This window comes from Abramis brama (genome assembly GCF_963993115.1).
Source record: "Abramis brama genome assembly, chromosome: 9".
Classification (NCBI taxonomy): domain Eukaryota; kingdom Metazoa; phylum Chordata; class Actinopteri; order Cypriniformes; family Leuciscidae; genus Abramis; species Abramis brama.
Genome location: NC_139971.1, coordinates 6,146,977 through 6,171,366, shown reverse-complemented (window position 1 = coordinate 6,171,366; position 24,390 = coordinate 6,146,977). Strand labels below are relative to the sequence as shown.

Below are 24,390 nucleotides of genomic sequence, written 5' to 3'. Positions count from 1 at the left end.
ATTTTTTAACTATTTATTTGTATGATACAGCTGCAAATAAGTATTTGAACACCTGTCTATCAGCTAGAATTCTGACCCTCAAAGACCTGTTAGTCTGCCTTTAAAATGTCCACCTCCACTCCATTTATTATCCTAAATTAGATGCACCTGTTTGAGGTCGTTAGCTGCATAAAGACACCTGTCCACCCCATACAATCAGTAAGAATCCAACTACTAACATGGCCAAGACCAAAGAGCTGTCCAAAGACACTAGAGACAAAATTGTACACCTCCACAAGGCTGGAAAGGGCTACGGGGAAATTGCCAAGCAGCTTGGTGAAAAAAGGTCCACTGTTGGAGCAATCATTAGAAAATGGAAGAAGCTAAACATGACTGTCAATCTCCCTCGGACTGGGGCTCCATGCAAGATCTCACCTCGTGGGGTCTCAATGATCCTAAGAAAGGTGAGAAATCAGCCCAGAACTACACGGGAGGAGCTGGTCAATGACCTGAAAGAGCTGGGACCACCGTTTCCAAGGTTACTGTTGGTAATACACTAAGACGTCATGGTTTGAAATCATGCATGGCACGGAAGGTTCCCCTGCTTAAACCAGCACATGTCAAGGCCCGTCTTAAGTTTGCCAATTACCATTTGGATGATCCAGAGGAGTCATGGGAGAAAGTCATGTGGTCGGATGAGACCAAAATAGAACTTTTTGGTCATAATTCCACTAAACGTGTTTGGAGGAAGAAGAATGATGAGTACCATCCCAAGAACCCCATCTCTACTGTGAAGCATGGGGGTGGTAGCATCATGCTTTGGGGGTGTTTTTCTGCACATGGGACAGGGCGACTGCACTGTATTAAGGAGAGGATGACTGGGGCCATGTATTGCGAGATTTTGGGGAACAACCTTCCCTCAGTTAGAGCATTGAAGATGGGTCGAGGCTGGGTCTTCCAACATGACAATGACCCGAAGCACACAGCCAGGATAACCAAGGAGTGGCTCTGTAAGAGACATATCAAGGTTCTGGCGTGGCCTAGCCAGTCTCCAGACCTAAACCCAATAGATAATCTTTGGAGGGAGCTCAAACTCCGTGTTTCTCAGCGACAGCCCAGAAACCTGACTGATCTAGAGAAGATCTGTGTGGAGGAGTGGGCCAAAATCCCTCCTGCAGTGTGTGCAAACCTGGTGAAAAACTACGGGAAACGTTTGACCTCTGTAATTGCAAACAAAGGCTACTGTACCAAATATTTACATTGATTTTCTCAGGTGTTCAAATACTTATTTGCAGCTGTATCATACAAATAAATAGATAAAAAATCATACATTGTGATTTCTGGATTTTTTTTTTTTAGATTGTGTCTCTCAAAGTAGACATGCACCTACGATGACAATTTCAGACCCCTCCATGATTTCTAAGTGGGAGAACTTGCAAAATATCAGGGTGTTCAAATACTTATTTTCCTCACTGTATTACTAACCAGATTGACTTTATTTTTTCATACATCTACAGAAATTCCTATTGAGAATTAACAGAGGTTTAGATGTTGTTTTGTTTAATTTGACGCCACCATTATTGAGATCATTGACCCTTGACTTTAACATTAGTTTTTTCTTTGGCTGCTGTAACTGTGTGTTTTTAAGGCACATTTGTTGTGGCAGAAACAAAACCAACAAAAATGAGATCAGGTGTTGCTGGTTATGTTATGATTTTGACGTCATCACATGATGTTTGGATCACCGATCTTATCCTGTGTCTAATCCCTTATCAAAAACGTGTTGTTTTAATGCTCCTAATTTTATACACTGTGAAACTATAGCAAAAGACCAAGCAGAGCTGCACAATCAGTTATGAAGGATTTTAAAACTCATCGTTCACTAAACAAATTTGAACTACGACTTCATTTAGACACACACAGACATCAAGAATCAGCCAATGAATCTCAACAATGGTGACAATCAACAAAAAAGATATCAATGCTGAACATCACAAAACACGCAACTAAAACTCAACACAAAACCAATAGCAAAAATAAAAGCAAAAAGTAAAAATTAAAGAAAATAACCAGACAATTCAGCTGCATAATTTATTCATGCCACAATGCATGCTGGGAGTCATGGACGATTTTTTTTGTACTATGCTGGTACCCATCATGCATTGCAGAAATGAAACTTTTGATTGTCACCATTGTTGAGATTCACATGCCGATTCTTGATGTCTGTGTGTCTGGCTGATATAGAAGTTAAAAATGTTTTGAGCATTAACTGTTTTTTAAATCCTTTATATTTTATGGTTGTCAAAACTCTGATAGATTTCCATCTGTAAAATCACAGTGACACCACAATCAAAAATACAAAACATCACCCATATAAACACATTAGACAATAAATGAGATCAGTGAATTTGGCCACTAGATGATGATTGTGACTATTAACAAACAGTCACTGTCATCTGATCCTGTTTTCTTTCAGCTTCTTTGCCATAGCAAATGTATTTTAAAGACACAGCTGCAGCAGCCAAAGAAAAACTAACATTTAAAAGTCAAGGGTCAAGAGCCCAACTAAAGCAAACACTGATCACCATCATGGTGACATCAAATGAAAATAAAATGACATCTAAACCTCTGTCACCTTTTAATAAGAACTTATGTAGACGTCTGACAGAAATAAAGTCAATCTGGTTAGTAATAAATCAAGCTGGTGATTCTGTTTGTGGAGTTGTTTAATCTTCAGAGATTTAACGTATTTTATCTTCAGTTGATTTCATATTTTTTCAGTTCTTATGTTCCTCTTTCCTTCAGTGATTCTGCTTGTTAACAGCAGGTGTTCATCAGTCTCCAAATTAACTCACTTGTTTTCATTCACTCCTTCAAGTGGACTATATTAGTGAACTAATGTAGGGAATAGTGAATGAGGGTATAGTGTGTGATTTGGAACACAGCCGCTGAGTGTCAACTTTGAGCGCTGTTAATTCACAATATATTCCTGTAGGCTTTCTCGAAAACATCAAATATCACCCAGAATGCATTTTTTTCTACGGTATATTGCTGTTTTAATGGAAAACAGCATGTTACTGTGAACATTTTGCTGTTTTTTTACAGCAATTTCTTACAGTGTTGTAACTTTTACAGTCAAATTTACAGTCTATTTCAGAAAACAAATGGACTAAGAATAGTGAAGACATGTTTTATCTATCTATCTAAATCACTTCATGAGAAACATATCAAGATACTTACACATTTGTGTGGTTTTTTGCACCTGCATATACCAACAAAAAAAAGGAAAACATTCTCATTTATCTCAAATAATGTATAAAATATTTTATACAATTTAAATTTCTAGCAGGATCCTACCTTCTGTAAATCAGAACAATAGGAAGTGCAAATAAAAGCAATGAGAACAGTGCCAAAACTGCGAGGAAAGCAGTGAATGATATGCCTGCAAAAACAAAGAGAACTGACAAACATGGCTTTTGTTCCTGTTCATTTCAGTAATGACAGTAATGTACAAATATATGGTGAATCTGTACAGCAGGATTCCTCAAATCCGGTCCTAGAGAGCCACTGCTCTGCAGATTTTATCTCCAACCCAAACAAACACACCTGAACAAGCTAATCAAGAGCTGTGTCCCAATTCAGAGGCTGCGTCCTTCAAAGGCCACGAAGATCAGAACGAGCATTGTTAAATGGGACGGTCTAGCCTACGGAGGATTGTTCTTGACACCTAGCAATTGTGACAGCTGCTGTTGATGAGTGGCAGTAACATTTGTACTGGACTTTTTTGAAAGTTATATTAAAGGGGATGTCTAACACTATTTCATGCATTCTGACATATTTACACTGTTAAAGAGTTGGATTCTCATGTTAAACATGGCCAAAGTTTCAAAAAACGTGTTGGACGTATGATGGGTTCGTATAAGTTTCGGAAAGTTTTTTTCCGAGTATGGCCCTGTATGGCGTCATCAAGGGTGGAATTCCTTGTATAGGCACTTCTCCTGGAAGAGCGTGCGCACACATCAACCAGGGCTGCGTTTCCCAAAAGCAACGTAAGCCTAAATTGATCGTAGAACAATTGCCACCAATGGTCTTTACGATAAACTTAGGCTCACAATGCTTTTGGGAAATGCAGCCCAGAGCAAGAGCAACGCCCATCAATGTGCTTTGTTTGTTGCTCGAGAAAGATTTGACATTTCGTTTTTAGACCACAAAATCAACAATGTCATCAAAGAAGAGTGTTTTTGGTTGTGAGGGAAAGACAATCTTGTTCAGCTTCCCAAAGAACCCAGCGTTAGGGAAACAGTGGATGCAGTTTGTTTTTTCGGGGCAGCAACGGAGTTGTGCCAAGTGTGTTTCGGTGGCACAACATTTCGGTGACGAATGTTCTATAAACAAGGCCCAGTTCGACCCTGAATTTGCAGATCGTTTGAAACTGAAAGACGGAGCGGTCTCAGCGATACAATATCCCGGTCATGAGTCGGAACTGCAGGCGGTAAAACTGTATCAAATGTCTGTGTTTTGCTGGCAATCGGCAATCAAAAGTTATCCAGGGAAAGTGTGACAATGTATTGTGTGTGTTTAAATACATTTGTTTAGCTGACCACCATAAGTGTCCATTTTTTTATTTTAAAACCAGTCCGTGCTTGTGACTCGTTAGCTCCGCCCACGCCACGCCTCCAGGAGCTCGACTGTTTTCGGAAAGAACCGGTACAGCTGTATCTATCTTTTATAAATCTGATCAAACTAAAGACTCTTCGGAGATATGAAGGATTCAATACTACTCTATAGGTATTCAACATTTACATGAGATTGGCAGAAACTGTGTGTGTAATGTACCCTTTAAACTGTCTGAAAACAAAACAGGGTTCACAAACAGTCTAAATATGTTCACCATGGTACATTTCTGTATATAGCAAAGAGTATAAACTATATATATATAATCGCATCTTAGTAAGATATGTCAACATTTGAACTGCTTTAGAGTTTTTCGTTCTATTTTTACATTTGCATCATTAGATGAGTAAGCTGAAACCCAATGTTTATGTTTAAAAGTGTAATTCAGCAAATTCTCTCAAAACAATCCTGTCGTCACCAGCACACAAAGAGTTGTATCCTTCATTTCATGGGAAATGAAGGACGCATTTGGAGCAATGGCCTTCGAATGCAATCTTTGAAGGATGCAGCCTCTGAATTGGGACACAGCTGAGGTCTTTAGAGTAGGTACTACTAGATACTAGGAAAATTGCAGGTAGGTGAGATTGATTAGGATCTGAACTAAACTCTGCAGGACAGTAGCCCTCCTGGACAGGATTTGGGGAACCCTGCTCTTCCGTCTCAAGCACAGACTGACCTGGGACAGTGATCTGTAGGATCGTGGAGTTCCCTGCACCATGTAGGTTCTGTGCCTCACAAATGTATTCCCCACTATTATTATGGGTCGCAGTAAAGGAAAGCACACGCGAGGCACCCACTTCTTCCACTATACCTTCCTTCTTCATGAACCACCTGTGGACCGCTGGAGGGTTGGCATTACTTTGGCAGGTAAGGGTTACATTATTACCAATCCAGACTGAGCCTGTAACAGAGATCTGTGTTTCCTTAGGAGGATCTGTGGGCCAGAAAGAGAAGAAACTGAGTATTTTCAGAATGACCATAAAAAGAGAAAAGCTGCAAACTGTGTTGGGTTAAAACCTCACACTCCACATTGAGGATGACGGTCTTGTGGCTGAGCAGGGGTTTGTCCTGTCTGTCTAGCAGATGGATGGAAACACAGTTCACTTTCAGCTCATGATGGTGGAACGAAGGGACGAAATTCAAAATGGCAGAAACATTCTGTGTCCCATCAGCATTCAGCTGTGTCCATTGTGTTATGTTCCCACCAAATGCAGGATCCCATGTTACATTTGGAGTGTTACTGGGGCAAGGCGCTGGAACAGTGCAAGTCAGATTCCCCACCTCACCCTCCCTGAGTCCCGGCACAATCACATACGGCTCAGGCGCAGCCAACGAATCTATCAGGATATGGAGAGGAGAAAGAGTGATGGTAATGGTATTCATTTGTATAGAAACTCGAAGCATTTACAAATAATTACACTTTATTTCAAGATGCCCTTGTTAACGTGTAATTAGGTAATATTACAGTTTTTTTTACAGTTGCTATAGGATACATTTCTCAATTAATTGATAAGATAACAGTACAATTGATAAAGACTTTTGGAAAAGCTGAACTCAGACGTGTCTGATCTAGTTCGCAGCTAAGAACAGCTAACATAGGAAGTGTCTGTGTGAATGACTGTGTAATGAAAACTTTTTGTTTTTCCATATCGTGAAGTATCTTAAGGCAGCATAAGGTGCCATGGCAAAGTCTTTAAAGATGCTGATTCATTCAGTAACAAACCAAGGGTAGGGATGGGCAGTATTTAAAATACCTAGGCCCATTTGAAATACAAAATACTATTTTATGAAATTTGTATTTAAATACATTTAAGTTTAGTATTTTTGTAAAGTTAGCCTCTTTATTAAGGCTACTGATTTCCTGTATCAACTAGTTCATTCACGTGAGCTGCAGTTGCAACCTAACATAGGCCTATATACAGTACTACACAAAGAGATAGATATACGGCTGGAGATTTAATTGTTATTTGTGTAATTGTGTATATTTTCATATGCAGATTATTGTTCCCTACTTGAGTTTGAAAATAAAGCTTAAAATAAAAGCTTAAATAAAAGCTTTTAATAAAATTTAATAAAAGCTTAAAGCATTAATAAGGATGTGAGAATGTCATGAGAAGAAATAAAAAAAGTCTAATTATTATTTTTGTCCAGAAAGCTTATATAATTTGATAAGGTTTAATGCATTTAATGCACTTTTTTTTACCTCTAAATTATTAGATTTTATAAATAATTTTAATATAAATAAGCACATTCTTCACATTATTTCACTTAAATACAAAATAACTCATTAATGCATAACCCTGCTAAATCAGGTCAAAATATCTCATTTTGGGTGTGTCTGCTGAAAATTAAAAAGTGATGGTCAGCAAACCAGAAAGTGCACCACGTCACCGGTCTGATGCATGGACCGGTGCATGGTCTGCTCTTGGAGCACCATCATATTCAGTTTATTAACTTGCCATGAATTATTACACAAATGTTCAGTAAATGCATGAAGAGGTATGCCTAGGCTAAATATTGTTTTGACAGTGGCATCATAAAATGCTTGATATGACTCATACCATGGCTACAGTAGCCTAGCTAAAGTGAATGATAATGCTAACTAACGTTACCAACCTCCCTGCAAAACTCACCACAACTTTGTAAGTCTTGTCCCTCATGCTGGCCCTTACAAAACCCACAAGCTGACCCTCGGAAACGCTACACTCAACTACATGACCCGATTTGAAGTGGTTTTCACCCCTTTGAACACTTTTGTTTTCCTCCTTGAAAAAAAGCCATCATGGCAGCCAAGGAGATCATGATTGCACTGATAAGGTGGGGGGTGGGGGTGGGGGTGGGGGTGGGGGGGGGGGGGTGGGGGGGGGGGGTGAAGTGGTTTATACTGAAGTGGTTTATTTTGCAATAATTAAAGTCAGTAAAGTGGACAGCAGGGATTTACAATGCAGAACAACGCACCCCCACACAAATGCAAAATGAATGGTGAAATTATTAACAGTATTTTTGGAGCTGTAACAGTTTTTTTATATTCTGAATGAAAATCAGCATATTCAAATATTCTTCTAGGTTTTACTCATGCCTTCATTTGTGTGTGTTTGTTCTGGATTATTTTAGACAAATAAAATATTAAAAAAGTCTCCATTTTCTCATTGATTCCTATGGGGGTCAAATTGACCCGTGAGGGAAGGATTTGGTAGCCTACTATTTTTATTACAACCAATTTTATTGTATTACAATTTTTGTGTGTATTACAAGTTTAAGTGTGACAAAAGTCCTAAGGTCTTGGTCCACTCCGATGAACACTCAATTCATAAAAATGTTAATATTTCAGGTCAAAATGACCCGAGGAGAGGATGAGCTGTTGCCGCAGAAAAAAAAAAGTTTTGCCGCGGGTTGATTTCCATCAATGTATGTACAATTTTGGTGCTCCAACACAAACAAAACACAACTATGTGTTTTGGGAGCAAAAGTACACAAAATTAGTGGCAATGTTTGACCTAAAATGTAAGTTGCTTATAGCTAGGCTACTATGTGCTCCGTAAAACTCTGAACATTTTTCAAAGATGTAATGCCACAAACCGCTTAAGCTGAAAAGTAATGTCTGATTCTTATTGGAACATTTGCACTGCCTTACCTGACACCTTTATCTGCACAGCTTTAGTTGCAGTCACACTAAACCCCTCAGATGAAAACCTGAAGAAGTAGCGATCTGAATGCAGGCTGGTGAGATTCATCATGACAGAAGTGCAGTTTTTCTTTCGTAAGTCCCCCACCACCTTTATCAGAGGTTCCTTCTGTCGCTGAGCGTCGGTAAAAGCCTCTGTATCATAGAGTGACCACAGAGATCCTCGTCTCCAGGTTGCATTTGGTGAAAGATCAAGATATTTTTCATTCTCCGTTGAAATTTCAAATCGGCAGGGAATCAAAAGGCAGGAGCCGCTGGTGGCGTTTAGGGTTTTGGGGACCGACATTTCCATGCCATTACACCAAGAAGCTGGAATACAAATGTGCTATAATGAAATGTAATAAAAATCTATAGGCCTATATATACATTGTCCCTCAAAAATATTTTGACAATTATGCCACAATTAACAATTTATAGGCTACATGTACGCATTATAGACTATATAGCCTAGATTTACTTGAAAGAAAATAGCACAAGCACACTTTTCAGTCAACGCATTTCACTCAATGAAGCTTGTTAGGTTTCAAAATGAACTTTCTGGTTGTCACAATAGAGCAGATGTACACTTCATATACACTCTTAAAAATAAAGGTTTGGCATCTTTGGTTCCATGAACCTTTTTGGAACCTTTAATTTTAGGAGTCTATGATAAACATGCATTAACTACCATGAACTAACAATGAGCAATACATTTGTTACAGTATTTATTAATCTTTGTTAATGTTAGCTAATAAAAATACAGTTTTTCATTGTTTGTTCACGTTAGTTCACAGTGCATCAACTAATGTTAACAAATACAACTTTTGATTTGAATAATGTACTAGTAAATATTGAAATGAACATTAGTCAAGATTAATAGTTGTAGAAGTATAGTTCATTCTTAGTCCATGTTAAATGTTAATGTTAACTAATGAAACCTTATTGTAAAGTGTTATTTGATTGCATTATTTGTTTGCTGATCTAATTAAATGAATTTCAGACATTTTCAAGTATGGCATTAGTGTCCAATTTAAAAAAAAATTTTTTTTAGGTTGAGGTCTTTGTTAGTTCAATTATATTCTTAATGAAAACATAAAAAAAGACCAACCTGATAGAATGGTGCTGAATACAAGAAAATCTGCAGCAATCATTCTGAGAATCACCTGATGTGTAGAAATAATGAAGATTAAATGTAGCATCTTTTTTTATAGTCATTTGTCTTGACAGTTAAATAATTTCTCATTTAAAACACATTTGATAGTTTACCTCAAATAGATTTTCATGAGACTACAGCGACCCAGATAAGAGTGACCTTTACTTTTCTCATTTGAATCAGATAAATATGTTGCAAGCTCTGATCAAGATATTTTGATAACGCCTTCAATGCAAAAAGCAGAAGTAAAATGTTTTTCTCATTTATTTCATTTCGTGTTTAAGGTTTCAGCCAGGACTTTGGTGTGCATAGAAATCAAGAGTTCCCAGTTAAAGAAATGAAAACATCAGAAAGAACAAGAATCCAAGAGATGAATGAAAAGAGCAGGATGGGATGAAAAATAACCTATTACAGAGGAATTTGTTACATTGTAGCCACATATGTTATTGTTTCTACTGCATAAATTCATACTGTTGCAGTGTTGGTGATATGCCAACTGTTTTAATATTTTTGCCTAACCTAATACCCTGATCTTGCTCTTGATGTTATAAACTGTTAAGATATAGCCTATAGTCTCAGACTAAAATACACGTTGGAGCTGTTTTAACTGAAAGCAACTTGCACTGACATATCCTAAAATACGTCACTGCTATTGTTTTGTCTCAAGATCCACACCAGTAACGTTTTTATCTAAGGCACTTAAATGCCCTAATTAAACTAAGGCCTAATGCTGGCTTAATCCTTGTCTGTGAAACCGGGCTTAAAGGCTTTTGAATTATGGCAAAACAAACAAACCAACAAAACCCCTGCTGTGGTCCTTGCGGCATTAGCTCTTTTTTTATCACACTTTTTATTTTTTATTTTTTATGGTTTGTATTGTGCGTTGATGCAACCAAGAAAATTTGAAGTTAAACAAAATAGCAGAAAAAACAGTCCATGCTTTTAACACTTTTAGATGACTACAGAAAAAAAAATATTTTTGTTTATTTCAAACCATCTATTATACACTTTTATCTCCTTTAATGTTCCACGGAAGAAATAAAGTCATACTGGTTTGGAATGACGTGTGGCGAGGGTGAGTAAATTAATTTATACATGAATTAAACATATAATTAATGAATGGATTATATCGTTTCCTTACTCTCAGGGAACCGAAGTTACATTAGTAACCGAGTATGTTCCCTTTCAAGAACGGTCACTTCGTATTGCGTAGCTAATACGCAGTGGGGACGCAATGTAAAACACCGCACCATTAGCAACTGGCTGCAACAACTGGAGCCTAGGGAGCACCCCGAGGCTCACAGAAACAAGCCATAATAAACCCCAACATAGTGACAGTAACCAGACCTGAGTTGGGTTTCATGAATAAGGGACTGGAGCATAAGAGCCAGGCTCGCTCCAACATAAGTCCCAGAACAATTGTGCTTATGGACAGTAATAATAGACTGATAAGACCGGACATCGTTGGGTCTAATTATCATACTGAGAGGACTAAAGCCTGCAGGCAAGGAACCTCTATATTATAAAATCTTGCAAATGTGGACGGCAATCCACAGAATCCAGGAATCAGGGCGCGGTCCACAGGTCTCCAGATGAGAGAATAAACCAGGACGGAACGTGCAGGAAAGCAGGAACCCCACGCCAAACACGAGGATGCGACCACAAGTCAGTAGACAATAAACACGACACGGGGAAACCAAACAACGATCTGACAACAACAGGACAAAGGACATGAGTATAAATAGACAAGGCTGATCAGTCGCAGCTGGCGCTGATGATCAGATGAGTGGTAATCAGCAGCCACACCCACACATACACACAGGAAGAGTCAGTGAATTCATAAACCATGACAATGCCTCTCGTAGAATGGGCGCTGCGTCCATGCACTTCGTGAAAGTACGAGGTGCTAGGGACAGACCGAACGGTAGGACCGTGTATTGACAAGTCTGCCCCTCGAAGGCGAATCTCAAGAATGGCCTGTGAATGGGCGTTATCTTAATGTGAAAGTACGCGTCTTTCAGATCCACCGTAAAAAAAACAATCCCCCGGGTGAACCTGCACGAGGATTTGTTTGGTTGTTAACATTCTGATCGGCCGTCTCATGAGAGCTTTGTTCAGATGTCTCAGATCTAGAATAGGGCGAGTGCCACCATCCTTCTTTGGTAAAAGGAAGTAGCGGCTGTAAAAGCAGCGCGGCTCAGCGCGGGGGGGACTAATTCTATCGCCCCTTTTGCTAGCAGATTTTGCACTTTGGTGCGAAGCAAGTGAGCCACATCGCTTCTCACCGAGGTCTCGATGACCGCCTGAAACCGCGGGGGTCTGCGAGCGAATTGGAGCTTTATAATGTTCAAAACCCATTTCGACACTCTGGGGATAGCTTGCCAGGCCTGGGCCCTTGTGGCTAGGGTCTGAATACACATTGGGGCTGGGCCACCTAGCATAGGGGGACCTGATACCCTTAAGTTGTGTTTTGTGCACATTTTCTCTTCTGGGCTGTGACAGGCCCGACACAGAGACAGAGTGACAACTGAGGGAGGGCCGCCTAGTGAAGAGGGACGTGTGTGAAAAATACTATTTTTGTGCTTTATTTGGGTCGCTGTGAAAACAGCATTTGTTTGTATGTGCAGTGCAACAGGCCCATTGACTACAATATAACAATCTCCAGCCACCTGAACTGAACAGGGAGCTGCGAGATCTAAACAAACTTTTTTCGAGGACGGTCCGGCTAGAGCGAGACTCGGACCCTCTCTCTTTCCTCCTGTGGCTAGGAGGGTTTCGGCGGCTCAGGCAACGCGAGGTCGCTGGCCTTGACGCCGGGGCAGCGGGTAGCGCTTAGCTGATCTTGAGTGATGACGGGTATCAGCCGCAGGGCGAGGCTGAGAGACCCGAGGCGCTGGTTTTGCTGGCTGGGGAGGCGGCATGCTCTTATGGCGGCTTGAAGCAGAGCTGGAGCGCTTAGGCAGGAAGTGCTTCATAGCTTGTGAAGACTTCTGTGCTTCGGTGAATCTCTCGGAAAACCCTTTCACAGCCAGGCCAAAGAGACCGGTGCTGGAGATAGGTGAGTCGAGGAAAGCTGTTTTATCCGCCTCCTTGATGTCTGTGAGCCACAGATGGCGCTCGAGCACGAGAGAGAAACAGAGAAAGCGCGTCCAGCTAGGGCTGAAGTATTTTGGCAGGGCTTAGAAGGGTGAACTGCTCTGGATCTCCAGCCAACAGCAGTGGGCAGGCATAGATGGGCGGCAACTGCTTCTTCGAGCGGAGGAAGCTTACTGTAACCTTTTTCCGCCACGCCATCAACAGAGGAGAGCGTGGCGGAAGTAGAAGCGCTCTTGCGTGCTGAGTACGGCATTCAGCCGTACTCAGATTTCTTGAGTTCTTCGTGGACCTCAGGGAAAAAAGGTATTGGCTTGTGATGGGGGGCCTGCCGGCGCCCAGGCAGAAACCATCCATTCAGCCGACTTCTAGGTGGCTCCTCAGGCGAAGCCCATTCGAGACCGAGGTCTGAAACGGCCACAGTGAGGATACGCAGCATCTCAGCATCTGAATTAGTCCCGGTAGCAGCAGCGCTAGCACCAGACTACGAGACTGCCAGACCACTCTACCTCAAACGCAGCGATGGAGAGGCTGTCGTTGCGTTCTTTGTCCGACCCGCCGAAGGAGACGAGACCTGCCACTTGAAGAGGGGGGCGTTGGTCTGCCTGAGTGAACAGAACCGGCAAAGGAGACTGAGATGGAGAAAGCGAGGCATGCGGGGATGTGCTCGGGTCGTTGGCTGCAGCGCTTCTTCTTCCGCGGCTGAAGTAGTGCCTGGAAAGGGAAGTGCTGGGTGAGCTAGATGCTCTGCTGTGTTCGCTGTGCAGCTGCACTGCGTTTTAAATTATTTTCCCCACTGCGCATTAGCTACGCAATACGAAGTGACCGTTCTCGAAAGGAAACAGTAGTTCCCCGATTAGTTTCTCACAACAAACATCTCAAACCAAACCTACACAATTGATTTAGAGTTTGATTTGACAATGTCAAATGTCTTTCACTTAAATGTCTTATGCAAAAAGCAGAAGTGAAATATTTATTCACACTATTTATAGAACATTGGCCTCAAAAGTACGAAACCTTGCTGTGGAGCGATGCAGGAAGCTAAAAACTGTGCAACAGTTAAGCAACACAAAATGTATATGTGTCACGATCAGAAGCAAGTCCAGCAAGTATAAGAGTACGAATTATGAAAGATTCAGATAAACTCATTCATATTAAAGATTAAATCTTGTTAAACATACCTGGTTTACAATGAAGCAGTGTGACCACTGGTACATCCAAAAAACAACAAAACATTTCAAGTCATCTACAGCAAACACAACCTGCTGTGAAGGCAGTGTGAGAGTGAGTGTGAGAGTGAGGGTCTTTCCAAATCCCCACACTTTGCATTCCACTGTAAGTTAAATTAATTAGATATTACATGTAATTTGGAAGTAAAACAAATGGTTAAAGTGTCATTTATGTCATTTTATTGGTGCAAAGATGAGTAGGCTATGTGTATTTTGTACAACATTTGCAACTGCTTTTTGTCACTTAATTAAAAGCACCACAAATTTAAATTCTGTCTTCTGTTACATAGGGACTACTGACCAGACATTTAGAAGTTTCTTTTAAAATGCAAACTATTGAAAATCAAATAAAGCTCTGTAAACATTTGCATTTTTGGAACACTATAAATGTGTCCCATCGAGTAATAAAAAGTTCTACACACAGTTGCGGTCTTCACGCCTACTTTAACACTTAAAGTGTCAGATACAGGAAATACGTCATGTAAGTAGACAAGCGCTCAAGTGCAAAGACTACAAGTGTGGGTATTTGGAAAGGCCCTGAGAGTGAGGGTGTGTTGTCTTGGTATTCCCTACGTTGTGGGGAAATGTTTGCACATGGATAATATTATTAGCAGAAAATGTTTTGTAAAAACAAAGATAATAACAGCACCATATAAGAGCATAATTGTTGCTAATTATTATTTTATTTCAGTTAGTTTTTCAGTAAGTGTTGTTAGTTTTGTTTAGTTTTAGTTTTTCATTTATTATGACATTTTTATTTTAGTTATTTTATTTGTTTGTTTTTTGACCAATCTTTTTAGTCTTAGTTTAAGTTTTCGTTAATGAAAATAACCTTGCAACCCATGAGTCCACTCCAGAGCCCGCTTCAGCCTACGAGTCGACTCCAGAGCCCACGAGTCGACTCCAGAGCCCGCTTCAGCCCACAAGTCCACTCCAGAGCCCACGAGTCCACTCCAGAGCCCACGAGTCGACTCCAGAGCCCGCTTCAGCCCACAAGTCCACTCCAGAGCCCACGAGTCCACTCCAGAGCCCACGAGTCCACTCCAGAGCCCGCTTCAGGCCACGAGTCCACTCCAGAGCCCACGAGTCCACTCCAGAGCCCGCTTCAGCCCACGGGTCCACTCCAGAGCCCGCTTCAGCCCACGGGTCCACTCCAGACCCCACGAGTCCACTCCAGAGCCCATGAGTCCACTCCAGAGCCCGCTTCAGCCCACGAGTCCACTCCAGAACCCGCTTCAGCCCACGAGTCCACTCCAGAACCCGCTTCAGCCCACGAGTCCACTCCAGAGCCCACAAGTCCACTCCAGAGCCCGCTTCAGCCCACGGGTCCACTCCAGAGCCCGCTTAAGCCCACGGGTCCACTCCAGAGCTTTTTTTAACATGCTGGTTAAAAAAACATTGAAAATTAAGCAATAATTAATTGACTGTTACAATAAAGACAGCGGGCCCTATTTTAACGATCTGAAACGCAAGTATCAAGCGCAAAACGCAAGTAACTTTGTGAGCGGATCTCGGGCGCTGTTGCTATTATATCGGCGGGATAAATGACTCTTGTGCCCGACGCAAATCTAAAATGGGTTGGTCTGAAGTAGCTTCATTATTCATAGGTGTGGTTTGGGCGTAACGTGAAATAAACCAATCAGAGCGACATCTCACATTCCCTTTAAGAGCAGGCGCGCTTGTTCCATGGCGGCTTGCTATTATAACGGTGGATTTGCCAGGCGCACGCCAGGAGCGGTTCACAGCCGAGGAGACCGACGTTCTCGTCAGGGCCGTAAAAGACAGAGAAGTTACATTGGGGATGGGAGAAACCCACCCAAATTAGCTTCGGTTAAACAGGCGTCCGCCTTTAAAATAGCATATGAATAACATGCGCAACGCCACTGACTTTAGACTAGGTTTTTCCTGGTCAGTGGCGGAATTGTTTTCTAAACCTGCAAAATAGCACCAGGGAACGTTTGCGCCAGAACACGCCTCCTCTTTGCGCTGAACCGCCCCCGGGAGCGCAAGTTCATTTCCTAATTTACCAACGTGCGTCTGTGGAGGGAAAAGTCCGCTGTGCGCGGGTGCAAAATAGGAATGATACATGCGTCGGTGTACAAAGTCAATTGCGCTGGGTGCAAGATAGGGCCCAGCATGTTACTTAGTTAATAATAAATAAATAAAAAGTTAATTTATAAATAGACACTAAAAACCATTAATTCAGTCACTATCCCCTACTGACTGAGATGGTCAATACAAGTTTGCATGGAAACTTAAATTATTTTCCATTTTTCTAACATTAATCAGTGCCATTTCACTGGTAACACTGTTTTGTTGGCATACAGAGGAAAGCCCCTATGCTGATGAAATAAATATGAGATTGGAGAAAAATTCTATTTTGATAGATTTTTTGTGTTCACTAGCAAAACCTTTGCATTCCCTCGAACAACTTTGCTTTCACTCAAAAAAAAAAAATTTCAACATTTTAAAGGAACCTGGTGTTTTTTATTTACTCCACCACATGTCGTTCCTACGGGGTCTCTACAAGGACTTGGTGATGTAAAAATATGAGAAATTATATTTTAATGCTTTTGTGTTTGCTAATAGAACCTTTGGATTCCCCTGAGAAACTTTGCATTGACTCAAACTATATTTGAACACTTCTGCGAGCAAATTCAGTTAATCAGGGGAATGCAACACTTTTTCAAGAGAATGCAAAAGTTTGCAATTACCTGAGAAACTGTGCATTCGGTCGCAAAACTTTTGCATTGAAATATGTCTTTCAGACTGACGGCAGAGTGTCTCTGGACTCCATAGCAGCTTTCATTGGCCAAAGACCACCCAGAGGCCGTCTGACTGACATGTAAATCAACCAATCACAGTTCTCTTTGTTCCTCGTTATGTTTAGGGGCGTGAAAATGTAACACTGATGTCCCCACAATAACAGACCGGTGTGAAACTCTTGGACGTATTTTAAAGAATCTATGCTGTGAACTTTACATCCTTCACATACTTTTGAAAATCAAGCATTTTTTTTTATCCTGATAAGTACTTATTGTCACAGTTGTAAACACGAAGGCGTTCTTCTTCCATGAGGGGGTTTGACATCACAGCATCTTTGTTTCCAGACGGACCGTTAAAGAACGCGACACACACTACAATAATACAAAAAGCACACAATTGACAAACTATTAGTTAAGCTAAATTAGAAACTTTACACAAGCATTGTAAATTTAGCAACAATATTTACACAGAGTCCTGACTGATACAATAGAGCTAGCATTTTACTAAGTTAATAATAAAGTTAATTTATAAATAGACTGTTAAAACTATTAATTCAGTTACCAATCCCTACTGACTGAGATGGCCAATACAAGTTTGCATGGAAACTTGAATTATTTTCCTTTTTTCTAACATTAATCATTGCCATTTCACTGGTAGCATTGTTTTGTTGGCATACAGAGGACATTTAGGTAAAGTTATCTACTTATTACTCTTTTCTCGTCAGTATTTGTCTCGAGGTAGGCCTCATCCAAATGACGTATTGATTTCAGTACTTTCATTTTTTGTGGTATTTGGATTAGGTTAATGATTACTTCACTGTAAAACCCAACAAGTTAACTCAACTCAAACCGATTAAGGAAACTAATTGCGGCAAACCATTTAAGTTTTAAAATAAATACATATGAGTATTGTGAACTTATATATATTGAGTCATATTCACTCATAATTTAGTGTTCGTTTAGTCATTCATTTTGAGTATATGTAACTTGAATATTTTAAGTTCATTCCATTAAACTTTTAAAGTAATTTAAACCATTTAAACTAACTGGTTTGAGTTCATTTAATAAATCTAATCAAGTCATAACAACTATATAGCTACTCAAATGGTTTTAGGAAACCGATTGCGGTAAATGATTTAAGTTGATTAAACTCAAATTAATAAAGTTTTATAAGACAAAGGAAAAACATTGGTATAAAGCAGGGTTCCTCAAACTCGGTCCTGGAGGGCCACTGTCCTGCACAGTTTAGCTCCAACCCTGATCAAACACACCTAGCTGTGAGTTTCTAGAGATCCTGAAGACATTGATTAGCTTGCTCAGGTGTGTTTGATCAGTGTTGGAGCTAAACTCTGCAGGACAGTGGCCCTCCAGGACCGAGTTTGAGGAACCCTGGTATAAAGAAATGGTCAAAGAAAAGGATGCAGTTATTAATAGTATTTATTGAAAAATAATTTATTTTACAAAAGGTTCTCAGTGATGAATGTTGTGAAAGATGGTCAGTCAGTCTCCTCACTGTCCAAAATACAAAACTGCACATGACTTCTGTCTGGCGAACTGTGAATAAACAAACAAACAAAAAAAACATTAATCTTCCACTGACAAAACTGGTTTACTCACAGCATAAATGCTAGAATAGAGGTTATGCGTGACGTCACCGTCGGCTAAGTGGCAAAAAGACTGAGCGGCAGCATTTGTTTTCACTATAAAAACACACAAACACATCTAAAATGGAAAAGAGCTTTGAGATTGACAGTACAACTAGATTTGACAAGATCCAAAATGACTTACATTGCATTTCAAGGTGCACATTTTACATTCTTATCAGTTCTCAGTTCTTGCTTTCCCTGGGAAATTACCTTTTTCTTTAGTTTTTGCCATGTGAATGACAGTCACTGGAGGATAGTCAGTCAGTCTTCTTACTGAAATAGATCCAAAAATGCGCAGGACACGTTTGTCTATTTTGAACTGTGAAAAAAAAATAAAAAAAAATAAAAAAATAATAATTAATACATTTTCCACTGACAAAAATGTAATTTACTCACAGCATAATAAATAGAATAGGTCAGTTTGTAGTACCTTTTTCTTTCATTTTTGCCACGTGAATGACAGTCGATGTGGAGGATAGTCAGTCAGTCTCCTCACTAGACCCTAAATTGCACGGAACACGTTTGTCTATGCAAATACGTGAGAAAACACAAAAATATGAATTACTCTTACACTGACAAAACTGTAGTTTACTCATCATTATAAATGAGGAAATATGTCAGCTTGTATTACCTTTTTTTTTTTCCGTATGAATGACGGTCGGTGGTTGATAGTCTCCTCACCGATATCCAAAATTGCCCAAGGGACACATTTGTCTATGACAAAATGTGAGAAAAAACACAAAATATTAATTAGTTTTCCACTGTCAAAAAATTGGTTTACGTTACTCACAGCATAATAAATAAAGGAATAAGTCAGCTTGTATTACCTATTTCTGCAGTTGTTGCCATGTGAATGACGGGCGGTGGATGGTAGTCTCAATCACTGAAAATGATCCAAAATGGCTCGGGACACTTTTGTCTAAGCAAAAATGTGAGAAAACACACAGAAATTAATTAATCTTCCACTGAAAAAACTTAAGTTTACTCACAGCATTATAAATGAAGAAATAGGTCAGCTTGTATTACCTTTTTTATTTAGTTTTTGCCGGGTAAATGTCGGTCGGTGGACGATAACGTTATAGCTGCTAGTCTCCTCACAATATCCAAAATTGCGCGGGACACGTTTGTTTACGCTAAAATGAGAAAACACAAAAAATATTAATTTTCCACTTCTGTGGTTTACTCACAACATAATAAATAACAGAGTATGTCAGCTTGTATTAACGTTACCTATTTCTTTAGTTTTTGCCGTGTGAATGACGGTTAACGTTAGCACTAGTGGAGTCAGTCAGTTTCGTCCTCACTGATAAATATCCAAATTTGCGCGGGACACGCTCTGTAAAAATGTGACAAAACGCACACACATATAAATTACTGTTCCAGTGACAAAACTGTCGTGTACTCACAGTACAACTAACTTACTGCCGCTGATTAAAAAAAATCTATAAGTGGTTGCTAAATGCAATGTCGCGTTGGCTTGGCGTTTCTGTGACGTGACATAAATGGCATTACTTAGTCTTATTACAGTAGTTAGTAGCCTACGTTACTTTAGCTAGTTGGTCTTCTTAAGATGAAGAGTAACGACAATACAACGTTAAACGTACAAGTGCTCTAAAGAGGACGAAGCATTTTGCCGTGCTTACCTGTTAAATCTCTCCATGGCCGCCATTCTGTTCCGACTCCGAGTTACTTCGTGTGTGAGCTGAGCTGTGGGGGATGGGCAGATTGAAATAAATACGCGGGGTTTTCCGGTGCGTGAGGGAGAACGCCATAGAGAGACCTAAATGTAGGCTTCAAATGAAGCAGAAAATGTTAAATGTATTTATTTAAGTGTTTATTTCATCTCCTTATACAAAAGTAATTTCTTGAAAAATAAAATTTAAAAGCTAAAATAACAAATAGGTTATTCATAACTTATTCGGTTTAAGTCCTGCTTAATACATTGCAGTTTTTGAGTTAATATCACATATTTTATTAAGTTAAACTAACTTTTAAAAAAAAATAAGTTAAATGTACTCATTTAGTTTAGTAACTTTCAGTCTTAGGTTTTACAGTTCAAGTATGGATTTATGAGGTCAAATGGTACTGTACATGTTGATAGCTTGATTGTTTCTCATGAACTGAGGCACTAATAACTGTGAACGGGCTGTTTTTAAATATTTGCTCATTAATTTCCCCAGGGGCTATTTATTTTTTTTAAATTTTTTTGTAAGGTTGTTTGAGTGCATCGGTGTATGAGAACCCTGGTGGTAATTATTCTGTGAGAATGTGACAGTCTCAGAGACTTTATTACCAAACTTATTTAGAATCCATATTGTCAGTTTACATCAATAAATGACAGGGGAAAATGTAACATGAAAAGTTATATTTTGTCTTAATGTGTTGATTCCGAACACGTAATGATTGTGTTGTTTTCTTGGGCACAATATTTTAGAGCTTATTTTCAGTCGTCTAATTATATTCTGTAATATTTGTTTCTGTCTCTTATTGTAATTACATAATTATATGATTCTTATTGGTGAGTTTCACTGTAAAATAGTGCAAAATTCTGCTTTAATTTTTTGAAAAAATTCACAGCAATTTCATGCAATTACTGGCTTGAGAAATTCCACTGGTTGTTGACATCAAGTTTTTGGTCTGTCTGATATTTTAAGATAATTTTACATTTAGTCTGTTTATATTAATCATTAAAATTGTAACTATTTTTTTTTTCAACTGGTTGTGGAGTTTAGAGAGATGATTATTTTACTTGTAGTGCCTCCTGGTGCTGAACTACAATATTCACTGTCCTTCCTCAGAAAGTTCACGTCTAGACTGCATGAGCGTTCCCGACCGGAAGTGACTATATTAATTAAATTAATAATAAATTAATATTGTATACATACAAAAACGATTATTTCTATTTATTTCTATACCTATAATATGTCCTTAAAGTCCTACAATATGCATGACTCGTGTCGTCTGTTTAATGCTGTAATTGTTGGGTGTTCTCTTCAGAGTTTTTAAAAAGCAAATGAAGAAATAAACTCATCCTATTATAATACTACAGCAAAAACAGTTCAAAATAGGCTATCCGTATTCTAAAGTCTGTCAGTGCAACAGATTTATTTATTTTTTTTCGAAAATGCAAACACCCCACTGAAACGACAGCGTATAAAACACAGACTAACGTACAGACAATTCTTTTAACCTCTGTTTGAGGTTCTTGTGATTGTTTTTTGTTCACATTATCCTTCTATACTATTCTTTACCTGCCTCAGCCCTGCCTGTTGTCTTCTCATGCAGAGAGGTTTTCTGACCCAGGGGACGCAGGTATTATCCTGTGTCATCCCCATAAGACTCATTACTGAACCAAGACCATCTCCTCCGGACTTATACAGAGATTGAACTCTCTATCGCCCCCTAGATCACAAGGTGTGGTGGCACCACCACTTTATTCTTTTATTCTTTATTCTATGCACTGGCCAACCATTTGGTTCTTTGTTTCGTATACTTGCATATAATGTTTATGGCCTAACATTCACCGCCATTTGTTCTGTATATCTGCCTGAACGGCTCTTAACTCCAGGATGTTCTGGGGGCATTTGTACTTTGCTTGTGTAAATAAGTGTAAATCACATAAGATCTAAATGATCTTTACTACTTAGTGTATGAAAGAATGAAAAAATTACCCATTTGGCATGAAATGGAAGTGGTTTGCTATTGCTGTGATTTCATGTGAGTGACAGTTTGTGTGAGTAAAGGTAATTTACCTTTGAGGCAATAAACACTCATCAGAGAAGAGATTTGGCAAGAAATTCTTATTAAAGATTACGAGGGCACATCAATTAAAAAAAAATAATGATGCTAATAATGATTAATTAAAATAAATAAATTATGGTGCACAGGTAAATCATTTGTAATAAATAATGCAATATTCCATTTAAAAAAAAAGGAACTCAAGTTTGATTTCATGGAGCCTTTAAATTCTTTAATTGAGCAAAGTGAATGTATCACAAAAACAAAAATAGAAACATAATATGAATACAGATAAGTATTCAGAGTTGAATTATAATTATTGGAAGAGAAAAAGGAGAAAGAAAGTAGCAACAATATAGTTCTGAACATAATACTGTAGATGGGAAGTTGAATATGCTGATGCTTATTAAAATGATCATTACTGGCATGCAGGAAGTAGACTAATTGTTCAGTGGTGATCCATATTCCACTTCTCACTTCAACAATTTGCGTAAATGTCTTCGTAGGAGAGATTCTTTTTGAATGTGCATTCAGGGTTAACTGTGCAGGTCTCCTTATTTTCATATGTATTTGACTGACACTGATGGCTTTTTGTTGCACTTGACACATTGGCATAAATGTCCTGATCTTGGTTTGTTTCCTGAAATGCATTAATACATGAGCTGTGAACTTGTACTTACTCTGTTAGCTTTATGATAATTCACTCACAACATAACATTGTTCTGAAAGCAATGAAGCACTCATCATGTGTAACACTGCAGTATTAGCCCAGTTTCAGTGCGCTGTAAAATAACGGTAAATATAATCTACTGTGGTTGTCAGCAATGTAGGCCTACTGTTAATTTACAGCTCTCTACCGTTAATTTACAGCTCTCCTTTTTTACAGTATGTTACCGTAGAAATACCATGGAAGGTAACTCATTTGGGCAGTGTTGTGCCTGAACGCGTTCATTGAACGATAGATCATGAACTCGTTCATATTTTGGGTGAACGTGAACTTAACGTATTACTGCCTGATGAACGTTACTGTGAACTCGTTCATTCTGTGAACGGCACGCTCTCTCAGTTTAACTTCGTTCAATAGAGTGCCAGATTTCTATAGAGACTTCCAGACGAAAACCCGGCTAAAACACACCGTAACCGGCCTAATATGTAGCGGGAAAAAACACCCAATCTGGCAACACCAGCCACCAGTGTCTACTGACTCTCTTGTTCGATCCCGTTCATCAAAATGAACAAATCTTTTTTCGAGTCATTTCGTTCATTTAAGGGGCTTTAAATGTTATACTATTAACTGGCAAATTCCCAGAACACATCCACCTACGCAATCATGATCATATTCTGAATTAAGAAATCATTATAATGCAGTCAAAAATCATTTACAGGGAACATAAATAATTATTTTACCTTCCGAGTCTTTCGTTCATTTGTCACGTGACAGACGCAATGAATGGATCGTTCATGAATGACTCATCACTTACGTTACAAATCAAAACAAAAGCAGCAAGGAGGCGTCGTATGATCATTTAAACGAGTTTTATGACAAGGTCGGTGAGGATGGGAAAAATCTGACGCATATCTTCAGTGTTAAAACTGATAAAATAATTGTCTGTGGTTCTATATGGGCTGTGGCAATCATTTTGAAAAATAATATCTCGCAGCAACATGGAAAAAAACAACTATGAACTAGTTCATTTTTGGAACTGTGAACTTAGTTCAAAATTTTGAAGTATGAACTATGAACTGAACTAGTTCATTTTAAAATTTGTGAACTGAACTTTGAACTAGTTCATGTAGAAAGTGAACTTTCCCAACACTGCATTTGGGAAACCGATTGCTTCAAACAGTTCAAGTTTTAAAACTAGTATTTATACTGATACAACTGTGAACTTACTTCATTTGAGTCCACTGAAAAGGAATATCTCTTAATATAAAACTGCAAACATAATGTGTAATAGTGAATTAATTAAACTTTAACTCAAATCTTTGCGGTTCGTATTTAGCGAACAAAAGCACACATGTATGTGCTAAAGTACTTAGCAAGGAGATTGTCACTGCATCAGCAACTACACAGTTACTGCTTTTAAATAAGCAACAGACAGCAAAACATCAGTGTTTCTCTGCTCATCTTTGACTGAAGCACAGGCTCTACTCTCCAGCACAATGGTGACCCACAAAACAAATTAATTACACTAACAGATCTCTCCTGTATCATCTTGTGCAAAAACACATAAAACACTTCAATTTAATATTTACTCTCCTTTTCAGTTATTGACTTAGCATAACTTTTTTCAATGAACTTTCACTAATATTTCAGTGAAATCTTCCGTTTAGTAAATCTGATTGTTACGGTTTACAGTATATTACTGTTTTTCCTTGATTTTACGGTAATCTATTGGCAGCTGTGGTTGCCAGTAAATTGCTGTTGTTTTTAATCAGTTTGATGCCG

General features: G+C 39.0%; 1 protein-coding gene across 13 annotated transcripts in view; it reads right to left on the bottom strand.

Moving 5' to 3' along the window:
• The window catches only part of LOC311089376 (myelin-associated glycoprotein-like), a 63,778-nt gene that overhangs the window by 1,841 nt on the left and 37,547 nt on the right, over positions 1-24,390 (bottom strand). For 2 of the 13 annotated variants that reach the window (XR_014607679.1, XR_014607680.1), the window contains 8 exons: positions 19,847-19,994; positions 19,434-19,539; positions 19,230-19,336; positions 19,031-19,122; positions 18,835-18,917; positions 18,634-18,729; positions 18,414-18,522; positions 17,977-18,111 (listed from right to left, as the gene is read on the bottom strand). Coding sequence is in view for 11 of the 13 variants with exons in the window: in XM_084124036.1 (XP_083980162.1) it covers positions 3,220-3,241; positions 3,337-3,421; positions 5,330-5,587; positions 5,676-5,990; positions 8,288-8,647; positions 9,426-9,480; positions 13,745-13,780 (1,131 nt within the window). In the remaining 2 variants the exon portion in view is untranslated. Of the gene's footprint in view, positions 1-3,219; positions 3,242-3,336; positions 3,422-5,329; positions 5,588-5,675; positions 5,991-8,287; positions 8,648-9,425; positions 9,481-9,583; positions 9,656-13,744; positions 13,910-14,624; positions 14,744-15,042; positions 15,176-16,826; positions 16,930-17,976; positions 18,112-18,413; positions 18,523-18,633; positions 18,730-18,834; positions 18,918-19,030; positions 19,123-19,229; positions 19,337-19,433; positions 19,540-19,846; positions 19,995-22,149; positions 22,582-24,390 lie in introns of those variants that run through there. The other 11 variants (XM_084124041.1, XM_084124040.1, XM_084124035.1 and 8 more) reach the window with 8 other exon arrangements.